The sequence below is a fragment of the Moschus berezovskii genome, chromosome 1 (genome assembly GCF_049115385.1).
Source record: "Moschus berezovskii isolate FMDL1 chromosome 1, NW_MosBer_1.0, whole genome shotgun sequence".
NCBI classification, from domain to species: Eukaryota; Metazoa; Chordata; class Mammalia; order Artiodactyla; family Moschidae; genus Moschus; species Moschus berezovskii.
The window spans coordinates 121796215-121809662 of NC_142460.1; the positions used below are offsets into that span (position 1 = coordinate 121796215).

Below are 13448 nucleotides of genomic sequence, written 5' to 3' on the forward strand. Positions count from 1 at the left end.
TCCATTTACTTAAAGAAACTTAAGGATTTTCATATTGAATAAAATAAATTCTATAATTAGACTCACATCAGCTCAGTGTAGATTTTTCCACCAAATTAATTTGTGACAAATAGCAACAATGAAAAGTACCTGCCAGTATTTAGAGCTTTTGGAATTTCAAAATTAAGAATAAGGGATTATGAAACTATTTTTGATTTGAACACACACAGTCAAATCAGTCCAGTGTATAAATTTAAGATGGGTAATTTAAGAAACAGAAAGGGCAGCTTATGTGCTGATATCATGGAGACAAAATACTACTTGAAATAGAAATACCTTTTATGAAAACTGTAAGATATAAAAGAATTGGTGAATCTGAAGCATGTACCTTCCAAAGCAAAAGAATTTCAAGAGTTGCTAGTGCAGATCAGGCCTGCAAAAGCACGATACTGACATAAGATTTCTTAAAATCTACTCTGGTCATTATTTACTACCACTAACCAAAATCTTCTGGCAATGAGTCTGAAACTATTTTTCGAAGGCAAAAAAGAGTGCTTGGAAACTGAACACACAGTGTAGGCAAAGCCCGCAGGAGACACATCCAGAAACTGACAATCACACAAACATAGGTTTATAAACACACAAAAATTACATGGTAAAAAGAATACAAGAACAATGCTCCCTCTCATTACTGCTTTTGTATAATCTGTACCCTAATATCACGCAAATCCCAGGATTAAAAACAGATCCTTAGCACCCCAAATAATAATTTACAGTGAGACGATCTTGGATCTTCCTAGTTTTTAATGCACTTTGATGGTATAAGGCTGCTGGATCATTTTGATATAAGACGTTATATCTCTCCATCTCAGTTTTCCCTTAGAAAATAAAATTATTATATATCTGTAAGCAAATGAGCATGTTTCATTATAGACAGAAACATTCTTTAGAGAAAAAGGATCCTTTAAACTACCAAGTGGAGAAGGAAATGGCTAGCCACTCCAGTATTCTTACCTGGAGAATCCCAGAGGAGCCTGGCGGGTTGCAGTCCACAGGGTCACAAAGAATGGGACAAGACTGAGCGACTAAATAACAACAACAGAAACTACCAACACATCTTGTCAAGGAGGGCTTAACATAGAAGAAAGCCAAAGAGCAAAAATCATGTCTTAGGCAGACATTTTCCTACATTTAAGTGACCAATGTTAAATAATTGTACATAACAAGTCAGATTAGTTCAGTTCAGTTCAGTCGCTCAGTCGTGTCCGACTCTTTGCGACCCTATGAATCACAGCACGCCAGGCCTACCTGTCCATCACCAACTACCGGAGTTCACTCAAACCCATGTCCATCAAGTCGGTGATGCCATCCAGCCATCTCATTCTCTGTCGTCCCCGTCTCCTCCCACCCCCAATCCTTCCCAGAATCAGAGTCTTTTCCAGTGAGTCAACTCGTCGCATGAGGTGGCCAAAGTATTGCAGTTTCAGCTTTAGCATCAGTCCTTCCAATGAACACCCAGGATTGATCTCCTTTAGAATGGACTGGTTGGATCTCCTTGCAGTCCAAGGGACTCTCAAGAGTCTTCTGCAACACCACAGTTCAAAAGCATCAATTCTTCAGCGATCAGCTTTCTTCACAGTCCAACTCTCACATTCATACATGACCACTGGAAAAACCATAGCCTTGACTAGACGGACCTTTGTTGGCAAAGTAATGTCTCTGCTTTTTAATATGCTATCTAGGTTGGTCATAACTTTCCTTCCAAGGAGTAAGCGTCTTTTAATTTCCTGGCTGCAATCAGCATCTGCAATGATTCTGGAGCCCAAAAAAAATAAAGTCTGACACTGTTTCCACTGTTCCCCATCTATTTCCCATGAAGTGATGGGACCAGATGCCATGATCTTTGTTTTCTGAATGTTGAGCTTCAAGCCAACCTTTTCACTCTCCTCTTTCACTTTCATCAAGCTGCTTTTGAGTTCCTCTTCACTTTCTGCCATAAGGGTGGTGTCATCTGTATATCTGAGTCAGATTAGGGATATATTTTAAGGTTGATTAATCCTTGAAGAACGTGTATCTCTTGGAACATTTGTTGTAACAGATACATGAGAAACTGGAGATCAGAGACATTACCAGTCTCACTGAGCTAATTTGTAGCACAGCCAAAACAAGAACTCCTAATGCTTACAAATAATGGAAGTTTGGGATACATTTTTATCAACAAGGAGCAATAGAGAGGACACAGAAACACAGGTTGAAGGTTAATTATCAACAATTAGTTTAAATTCAACAAACAAATACTGGGCTCACACTTTGCCCACAATGAAGTTAAAATCTAGCTATATAAGCAACTAAATAAAAATTGACAGAAGGTGCTCAACAGGCCTTTAGGAGAGAGACCCTGGGATTCAGAAGGGAGAAGCGGAGAGAGTTTTCTGGTGGGATTCAAATGGGGAGATACAACTTACTGGGAGCATATCTGGCAACTACGAAGAATCCCTCAGTTGTACAGTGAGCCAAAAATATATTTAGAACTTTTACAACCATCGCTGGGTCATTAGAGTAGACTATGAACTCCCTGGTCCCTTAAATTTTAATGAAACTGAGCCCTTTTAAAGGTGGCGCTTTGAGCAAGTTTAGCTGTGAAACAATTAAAATGTTAATAGGGTTTCTACTGTAAATAGATTTATGAAAGGGAATGCTGACTGAGTCGTTTCCTGGCCCTAACTTGTTACTGTCAGTTGAATTCAAGCAAGATGTGCTTTACAAGAGATGTAAGGCATACCTTTTAATAGCTGCTGCCTGTTGTGTTTCCTATTTCAAAATTCATTTCATATTGCATATAACATGCCTAAAGCCCAGTACAAATACTATTCTGTTATCACATAATTGGCCAGTGTGTATCGCTGTGTCTGGAGTTTCTACTTGTTTTATTTTACATGTGGTATTTTAGTACATTGAAAGGAAACCCATGTTCATTTTTGCTCATCCCAATACAGACAGAGTTCAAAAGTTCAAAAGATAAGAAGTGGTTCTCAGCATGAATAAACCGTGAAAGGCATTAGAAAATAAATTTTTGATGTCAAGATACATTCCCAGTTTATTCAAGCTGAGAAGAGTTTTCTTATCTTTGGGACTTAGGTAAGCTGGGATAGACAAAATTTGTTTAAACTCCACAATAAATAAAAAAGTAATACAATTTGACTATTACTCTATTATCACATACTTGTCTATAAGTCAAACCCTTTACAATGTAACAAAAATTTGGAAGTACTGCAAATGAAGATTAGTGTTTTGAGCTCCAGAAAAAAAAAATATCAAAATTAGGTTGCCTTTCTCCTGATACTGATCAGAATCTACTACGCTAAACCAGAAAAACGGTTTTCTTAATAATTCAGAGAAACCAAACCTCAAATCTCCTGGGACTGCCTCTTCTCTCAAGAGTCAAAGTCGCTAAAGCTCAGAATTACTGTCAATTCTTAATTAACCGTATCAGTGAGGAGAACATTTACCCCCGCTGAAAACTGTCTACTGAAGAGTGACAGAAAATATTTCCCACATCACCAGTTGACAAGCCACACAATTTATATACCAGGAGCTGACTTTACAAACAGTTGGCTGTGAAAGCCTTTACTAATTCCAAACATGTTCTCATCATTATCACATGGTTTTCAAATAGATTTCTTTAAAAAAAAAAAAAAAAAATCTAGAGATCTTTGCATACCTATGAAAATTCAAACGTCAGTTCAGATTGCTGGGACAGACAGTCAACTAACCCTGTGTGAGGGACCCAGAACTCATCTGTGAAACAGATGAGTTTTGTGCTGGGTCTTAAGAGATTGTCCTGGCAGAGACAAGGAGGCAGGAAGTTCACTGAGGGTAAAGTACAGAGAGCACTGGGGGGCCCCCGCAAGGGCATGGGGGGCAGGGGCAATGATGACAAAGTGAGTCCAGCACGAGCTCAGACACCTCCAGCTGCTCTCCAGGAGTCTATACTTCTTGTCACCATGACCAAAAGTGATGGCTACCAGAGTTTTCTCAACTACAACAAGGTTCTTCCATTGAGTTTGTTGGGGGTAACTCTAAGTCAATTACTTTTCAGTAGCAACACCCTCCACTTTCCATACTCCTTTATTTAAATTCCCTGACGCCTTCCATGGCATTTACACTCCCTCCCTCTTTCCTTCTTTGCCGGCAGTTTCTTAATCTCCTCCTTGGGTCCTTTTTCATCTGTCCTCCTCATGTGTGTACCTGCTAAGTCGCTTCAGTCATGTCCAACTCTGTGTGACCCTACGGACTGCAGCTCATCAGGCTCCTCCATTGATGAGATTCTCCAGGCAAGAATACTGGAGTGGGTTGCCATGCCCTCCTCCAGGGGATCTTCCCAACCCAAGGATTGAACCCAGGTCTTTTACATCTACCTGCATTAGCAGGCAAGTTCTTTACCACTAGTGCCACCTGGGAAGCCCTCCTCTCATATACTAAAGTATCCCAGGTTTCCTTCTTCAATAATCTTTTCTCCTCACTTTTTATACATACTTGTCTCCTGACACTTCAATACCCCAATATAGATCTAGCCCAGACCAGTCTCCTGGCCTCAGACACTCCTGTGGAGCTTCCCCAGAAGGTCCCCATCTGAGAGCCCACAGATGTGTTAAGTGCCGACAGGGTCACAGCAGAACTCACCTTCGTCTCCCCTTTCCTGTGTTTCTGATTTTCTCTATTACCCAGATGGCACCTTCTTTCTCTCTCACTCCCTTTCCACCACACATTCACCAACTCTTTTGGAATCTATCCTTCCTTTCATCACCACCAGTACTTCCTTTGTTTATAAGACTCACACCACTTCTCCACTACTGAAGCAATCTCCTCACTGGGCTCCCCGCCTCTGGCCTCTTCCCTCTCCATCCCATTCTTCATTCAATAAACACAAATCTGACTAGGTTCCGCCTCTGATTTCAGTCAGTCTCTTCTTGGTTTCCCACTGGTGTACTGTGAAGTCCAAAGTTCTCACCTTGAGACTGTAAGACCCACCCTGAGTTAGTCCCTCTTAACTGCCTTAAACTCATCTTCTACTGTGGCTCCTTTTATATTCTCCCCCCCAGACATACCATTAAGAAAATGATTCATGGTTTTTCCTAAATGAGAAGAGACTTCCTTCTTCTTGCACATGCTCTTCTCATCAACTAGAACCCCACCACCACTTTTATCATCCATCTAAACTTTACTCAGTGAATTAGCTTAAGAAAAATACACTCTTGAAAACCTACAACTGAAGCCCTAGATTATTTCTTCCTTCTGGCTAGGTTATATGTTCCATCTCTGCCATTTTTTTTTTTTTTTTGGATAAGTTCTGATCTGTTCATTGATCTCCCTCCAGGTCTATGAGCTGCTCGATGACAGAGAATCAACTTATCCTTTTTGTATCCCCAAAGCCTAGCAAAACACTGGACAAGGAATAAACATTTGTTAAATGGAAGTAACAAGAAATCAGCTACATATTAAGCTGCTGGGTTAGTGATTTAATTTCCGCTTCAGTGGAGAGAAGACAGATACTCGGGATTTGAACATAGTCCCTTGAGTCCGCTCATTAAACCTCTGTGTTCATCTAGTTCCAGAGTCTTCCCACCTATTGAAAAAGAAATGGAAACACAAGTGCTGGGTTTAACTAGAGAACAAAACTAAATTTAAGCTTTAGCAAAGCCCATGCTGGTGAAATGGGGAAAGAAAATGTTAGAGGTGTTGGGACTCATTTCTACATATCCTGTGAAGAAGTTTTCAGGGCTTTTATTCTAGAAGGATTTTTGTATAGCAAGAGCCTTGGAAGATTTAGAGGGTGTGTCCTGCCAGGGCTGAGGGCAGAGTTGTTTCCTGAGCAGGATAAGAAAGATGATGTCTCCCTCTAAGGCCAAAAGTTTAGCAAGGTTGCTAACGTCCCCCTTATAATATTGGAGATTTTTATAAGACCTGGGTTCCTCATCTGTGATTTAAATCCACTGTGTACACAGTATCCATTTGGGCCACTCCTCACTGCCTCATGGAACTGGTGGGGGGTGACTGATGCAAACGTGAAGCTCGAATTACCTGCTATGGCCTGATTGATTAGTAAAGCCTCTCATCCAGGAGTCTCCTGTCTTCTGTCAGCAGCTATGAACTCTGGCAGACTAACTTGTTACCCTGCAGGCAGAGTAAAATCTGACACAAGAACATCTCATCAGACTTCTTGATGAGGAGAAAAGAACTAAAGGAAATTTTTTAAATTGTCCTATAAAAGTTTATGAAATTGAATAATACCAGAAAGATAAAATCTTGAATAGAGTGCAATAGTTAAAAGCACAGATTCTACAAACAGTCCGGGTTCATAGCCTAGCTTTCAAAATTGTTAACTACATAAATTCTCCTGAGCTCCATAGCCTTATATGCAATTTCTCAGAAAACCATAACTTCTCTAAATCTCAATTTCCTCATTATAAAATGCAGATACTAATATTCTGATAGGGTTGTTGTGAGGATGAAATGAGTTAAAATATAGAAAGTATTTATATTGTTCCTGGCATTTAATAAGTGCTATTTAAGAATAATATTCTGATGCTTGAACTTTCAGTTCAGTTCAGTCGCTCAGTCGTGTCCGACTCTCCGTGACCCCATGAATCACAGCCCGCCAGGCCTCCCTGTCCACCACCAACTCCCGGAGTACACTCAAACTCATGTCCACAGAGTCGGTGATGCCATCCAGCCATCTCATTCTCTGTCGTCCCCTTCTCCTCCCGCCCCCAACCTTTCCCAGCATCAGAGTCTTTTCCAGTGAGTCAACTCGTCGCATGAGGTGGCCAAAGTATTGCAGTTTCAGCTTTAGCATCAGTCCCTCCAATGAACATCCAGGATTGATCTCCTTTAGAATGGACTGGTTGGATCTCCTTGCAGTATAAGGGACTCTCAAGAGTCTTCTCCAACACCACAGTTCAAAAGCATTGTGGTCATGTATGGATGTGAGAATTGGACTGTGAAGAAAGCTGATCGCCGAGGAATCGATGCTTGAACTTTACTCCATGGAAAATCAAAGTTTTTGCAAAAGGAAATGATGTTCTTTGTTTGATGATATTGAATATATAATAAAAATAAAAAGGATCCAGAGAATATGAAGGGGAAGACCAACCAAGAGACAACCATAGCAATCTAGGAGTAAAAATAGCATGGCTGGGCTTGAGTGTTGGCAATGGAAAAGAGAACTAATTCAAGAGATTTCATTGCTGGTGTTTCTAAAATTTGACACCTGAGAGAAATATAAATATTCATTTCTATTTATCCAATCATCATACGCAAAGGCTTGTTCATGATCATCTTATCTAAAGCTTATAATGTAACTACAAGATAAACTAGGAGAAAAGTGACAGACATGAGTTCAAATACGAAGGACAAAAAGATGAGTCAAGAACTTTGGAGGGAGAAAATATTAGGGAGACAAAGATATCTAGAGATGATCTAAGGACATTTTGAGTCTTGACCCCACAGTGATAATAAATCTATTACTAGAAATGCAACTCTGTAGCTCTGAAGAGAATGGGGCTAAATGTGCAGATCTAGATCTGTATATTCACCGGAATAGAACACATAGAAGCCAGGGAAAGAAATACATAAAGCAGGGAAAGTATGCAGAGTGGAAAGGGGATTAAAGATACAAGGTGAGAGAAAGCAGCAACTAGTGCAAGAGAACTACCAATGAAATTGAGTGTACAAAGGAAATGCACAAGTGAAGAAGTAGAATGGGAAACAGGAGTATCCAGAAGAAAAAAGGGAGTAGGGTGAGTTCTGGAATGAAGGCAGCATCTTGAGAAGGAATTTTAGCAGAGGAGGCCAGGTTGCAGTGGGTTCAATGCTCAATGATAAAATCATTGATATGCATCAAAGACCTGTTCTTGAGAAATTAAAGGTGAAGGAGAGAAGAATCAAAACAGATCCACATATAGACACAAACATATCACAAACACGAAACAGAGGGAGGTGCAGACAGGAAGACATGAACACATGGGGGAGGAGAGGCGAAAATAGCAGAAAGGAAAGAGTAGGCAATTCAAGGAAGAAAAGAGATGACTAATAAAGAACACCGTTCAAACTAGGATGTGGAACATGTAGGGAAGGAATTACCTTGAAAAATCTGGAAAGTTATTCCGACAAGATACCCAAGAAAGAAGTAAAGAAACAGAAAAAAATATTGAGGACAGGAAGTTGAGGATTCCCTGCTGAGAACAGAGAGTCTGTCAAAACATTACATATTCAATAATGCAATGTCAATGTCATCAATAAAGTATGGGCTGAAGTTGGCTCCTAAATTTACCCGGCAGAGGTAATGCCTCAGTTCAGGTCCAGGTCCACTTGGGGCAATCGGAGAAAGCGTAAGTTACTGTTGAAAATAAGCAGGAGGGCCTGGGAGGATGGTAATTTTAAAGCCTAGGAAGGAAAGGTCAAGGGGAGAGGGACCATCACAGGTAACTAATCAGGAAGAAGGTTCTGGAGTTACAATGGGTTCAAAGCCCATCCCACCACTTCTCAGCTATGAAACCACAGCAGGTTACTTAATCTCTCCCTCTCTCTCAGTGCCCTCATCTGAAAAATAGAGATGACAGTATTCCCAACCTCAGAGGATTATTCTTAAAACAATAAACGCAAACTGCTAGAAACAATGCCTTGCCCATGGAGGGTGCACATAGTTTTCTCTACTTCATGTTATGCTCACTTAGTATGACTGATCTCAACAAATACGAAAAGTATTTTTTAATTAATTTACACTGAGTAAATGACAGACCACAGGCCGTGTTTAAATTATTTGTGAATTTAAAAGTGGACTGTTCTGTTCATAGCCCCAGACATCTCTAATTGGCTCAATTTCAGGCTTTATCAGAAGTGAAAAGAAATAAAACTAGAGCAAATAAAACAAATACCAACATGATGTGTGTTTCACAAGACACCTCTGTCAATTCCCCTTCATGATTCTGGATTATTATATCTTCTTCCCTTTTTCTACTTCTAAATGTATTGATTGTTCAAAAAGCTAAATCTCTACCACGCTGACCACAAGTTTTTATATCATCTACAGCAGGCTGAGAGGAAACGGTTCTACACATGTGTTGGGGGTGGCATTTGGGTAAGTAAGCTGTATTGTATCAGGCACATTTCAGATTTCTACATCAACCTGTATTGGAGACCTACATTAGGGAATGAATATGAGCTGTCCTGATCCCCTGGAGGAAGAACTGGCTATCCACTCCAGTATTTCCACCTGGAAAATTCCATGGACAGAGGAGCCTAGCAGGCTACAGTCCAAGGGGTCACATGATAAAATAGTTTAGGAGACTACTGAGTCACAAAGTGGCCATACCTTTCTAAAATCCCCACTAAGTGTCAGAGAATGCCCAGTACCTCAAGTCCCTGGAGCTTCAGCTACTGGCAGATCTTTATAGGCAGATCTGGCTTTATAGACATTCTGCCTGAATGGCATCTATCCGCAACACACCCATGTTCACTACTTCCATCATGTTGTATACAATAGTTATGCAAGTGTTTACAAGACAGCATTACAAAGGATAAATTTTAATAGAGTGTATTACAGCCAGTCATTTTCCTTTGATGTCTCAAAGATGTGGAGTAGAGTTTATTTCCGTCTATTTAATCCTTGAGAAAACATTTGCAGAGTACCATTAACATAAGTAAACACTTCAATATCCCTTTATCAAAATGCCATCATCAGTTACAACTCTCCAATTCATAATGTACTTGCCAAGGCTAGCTTTCCCTATTCCACAATTCCCAGTTTAAGCCAAGCCCATTGTTTTAATACTTCAGTGTCTACAGCTATAAAAGAGCAGGAGAATTTCTTATGAAAAGTCTCGGTGAGGAAGAGAGAGATCAGATCTTCCTTGTGAAGAACAATCTTACCCACTGCACGACAAAGCACACCAACCCACCTCCATACCAAGCCCAAATGCCAATAGAACCCTATAGTTTTTACAGTCAAAAAAGCCCCACAGGCTCCCACTAGGTAGAAAATACCAGCTGCATTCCCATTGAGAACCCCGGGCAATGATTACAAAGAACTTCTTAGAAACACAGGCTAGGCTTGGGTGTTCTAAAAGGGATCATGTTTGTTAAGAACTCCAGCACTGGAATTCAAACTACCTGTATCCAAATCTCATGAATTCTTGGAGTGTGAATTTAACCTTACCATGTCTCTTTCTTCATCGTAAATGGAGACGATAAACAGTGCCTTACTTGTAGGGCTATTTCCAGGATAAAATGAAATAATACATGTAGTCAGAAATTTGTCTGACATCTGACTAAGAATTCAAAAAAGACTCAGTATTCATTACCTGTGATTTCCAATGTTGAGTCACATAGCAGGTATACAGGCACTCTTTGTGGAATAATGATTTTATAAATCTGCCTAACCTTAAGAAACCAAAGGTTTGCTTAAAGTGATGACAAGGTCATCAGCAAGATCGATTATCAGTAGAGTTGGAGGACCCATAAGTCATACGTTATATCTTTTGTTTCATTGATAGAATTTCCTTTGAAAATGAGCTTACCTGTGGAAGAATATACCATAAATACAATTCTTTACACTTAGGCTGACCATTATTTAGCTGCACAGTCATTTCCAAGGACAAGATCAGCTACACAAAACTTTTACCTGTGTTAATGACTTACAAGTGCCAGTCAGTAGGATGGTGCCTTCTCATTAGTGGCCCTCATCTCATTAGAAGCCTGCTCTCACTGATAATGGACCTCAGAGGTCAATAAAAATCTCAGGAAGAATTCTCTTTAATTTAATAGATGGACAGGTGTGTGGAAGCCAAGTGCTTTGCGTGGCTGTATTCCACATGCCTACAACAATTGCAAAGGCATCTGCAGAAAACTAGCACTAAATCCCAACATGGTTCCTGCTGAAGAAACCATTAACTCTAATACCAGGGAGGACTAAATACAAATTTGATTGGATTTTTCCCATCCAGATTTCAGAAAGTACTAAGAGTCATCAGAGTGATCTCAATAACTCCCAGACAGAGTATCTCTATTAAACACCCAAGAATTTATATTGGTTTTAATATCTGATCTCATCTCACCTGATGAATGAGCTGCAGTAGCAGTGTCCTTTTAAAAAAATGCAATGTCATCCTTCCAGCCTTTTCAACAAAAGTACCAATACTGAAACATGAGGTAAAATAACTAAGCAATATAAAAAGTGATATGGTATCTCTGTTCTTTTTCAGTGCCCCCCAAAAGGGATTATTCTACCACATGTGCACGGGTAGCTACCTAGTAAGTTAGTCAGGGTCCATTTTAATAACAGCACTTGTAAAAGTAAGAGAACAGCTAGTCAGCCAGCTAGCTAAAAAAGCAGTATCTAAAAAGTGGAGGCTTATGTATGCACAAGCTACCCCAAGAAAGATGTGTTTTCTGAAATAAACTGGAGAGGAAACGCCCAAATAAACAAGACCCATCTTATCAATGTAAGAGAAATCACCTACCCAGAAATTTCTTGCGTTTCTGCCAAAACGTATTTACAAACTATGTAGACAAGGAGTCGTTCTGCGATGCCACTGCACACTGGTCATGTCTCAAGATTTATAGTTAGTGACATTCGCAGTAGCCAGGTAGCAAATCGAATCTCACAGGAGAAGGATGAAATATGGAAATATAAAGTGAATCCAAAAATAGTATTTTTCTGATAAGAAAAAGTCAAGACCCAGAAAGGTACAGATGGCTTTGTGTACTCATCTAAACCATTTTTCCACTATAAAGCATTCACATTTCAGAAAATCAAAAATGAAGGGAAGAAGTAGCAAAGACATTAAAGGTGTATTCATAACCGCTTAAGAGTAGAAAGCAAAAGCAGAGTTAGATTTGGCTTCTCTCTCAGACAGTTGATGATGATCCATCCCCCTGAGAAGACAGCATTCCGGGGCAAACTTCTCCAGCCAGTCACGGCGATAAGGCAATTGGTTAAGATTCACACCTGCCCTGAGCTTCTGGCAACACTTGCCACAGGGACCAAGAATGAGCATCTCCTGCCTCCTTCACTTTTGTTCTGGAAATGAAACCATGCCCCACCCGCAGAGGATGCGTTATAATCAAGTTCCTACTCTCGTTCTCTCCTAACCCCGCAAGCATCTGAGTGGCCGCGCACTCAGCCCTTAACACACTCGCCTCCCCAGCTCCTCACTTTGGCGAAAGTCAAAAAGGGTTCGCCATCAAAGGGTTCGCCTCTCAACAAACCTGTGGAATAATCCAATCCTTCGGACTCGGAGATACTTCTTAAAAGAAAAAGACTAGATATTACATAAACTCTGGTCTCTAGGAAGGACATGTCAAGTAACGCGCTGTTCAACAGGATTTCGTTCAAAACCCATTCAAAAAGTGGAACTTATCATTAGCCAATTACTCTTCCAAAAAGGAAATTCACACACACACACACACACACACACACACTAGGAAGAAATCCTGTCTGGCGCTGAGAAAGTAAGTCAGGTGGGAAGCACCCGGGTCTCTGCCCCGAGGACGCGCAGGGGACAGCGTTCCCGCCGCGCTCGGCCTGGGACAGCTCTCGGACCTCGCCGGGTGCCTGCCCGCCACTGCCGCCCTCCACCCCTCCCCGGAGGGAACTGCTCCAGCCACAGGGGCCGCAGCAGGTTCGGAGTGGGCGGAGGCACACGGGGCCGACTCTCCCTACACATCCCGGAGCGCGCGGGCTACACTTACATGCCTGGCCGGAGCTGAAGGGCGCTGCCTGGCGGCCAGCCGGCGGCCACCCAAGCCCAGAAGCACCAGAGCCACAGTCGCCGGGTCATCTCTGCCGGGCGGAGCGGCTCCAGCCGCCACCCCGGCTGCGCGCCGCGCGCCGCTCCGGCTCCGCAAGTCCGAGCCCCGTGCAGAAGTTGAGCTCGCGGGGCAGAAGTTGGTGTGCGGGGCTCGCGGGGCCGGCGAGATGCGTCTCCCTGCAGAGGGCGAGGCAGCAGCTCGGCCCCACTAGGCATCACCGACGACGAGGAGCGCGCGGGCGGAACGCCTGGGTGGCGCTCGGGGCGCAGAGATGGGCGCCCTTTCTCCGACGGGAGCGACTGGAAACCTGCTAGCCCCGCGGCCCCGCGGCCCCGCAGCCCCCGCAGCCTCGGTGCCATGGAAACGCGCTTGCTGCTCTCGGGGCCCGGCCCCTCCGGAGCGCTTAAAGAGACAGTCCCGCTGCCACCTTGGCTAGACTAGCTGCTGAGCTGCCCTGCGCCCCTCGCCCTCCTCACTCCCTCCTCTCCACCTTGTGCCGCCCGGAGGAGGCGCGGAGCGCGGCAGGACGCTGGGGGCGCAATTAAAACGAGATTTAGGGGGCTCTGCTTAATCATCTCTCCTTACCCCGCTCCCTACCTCTTCCTACCTTCACATCCAAGACACACACCGAAACCTCGCCAAAGAGGCGAAGCGGTTCG

At 42.4% G+C, this 13448-nt stretch overlaps 1 protein-coding gene across 1 annotated transcript in view; it reads right to left on the bottom strand.

Moving 5' to 3' along the window:
- LOC129551748 (uncharacterized) overlaps nucleotides 1–13148 on the bottom strand; it is a 691626-nt gene extending 678478 nt beyond the window's left edge. Inside the window, exon 1 of the mRNA XM_088833084.1 lies at nucleotides 12730–13148. Within this exon, the coding sequence (XP_088689210.1) occupies nucleotides 12730–13148 (419 nt within the window). The remainder of the gene's footprint in view (nucleotides 1–12729) is intronic.
- Between the last annotated feature and the right edge of the window lie 300 nt (nucleotides 13149–13448).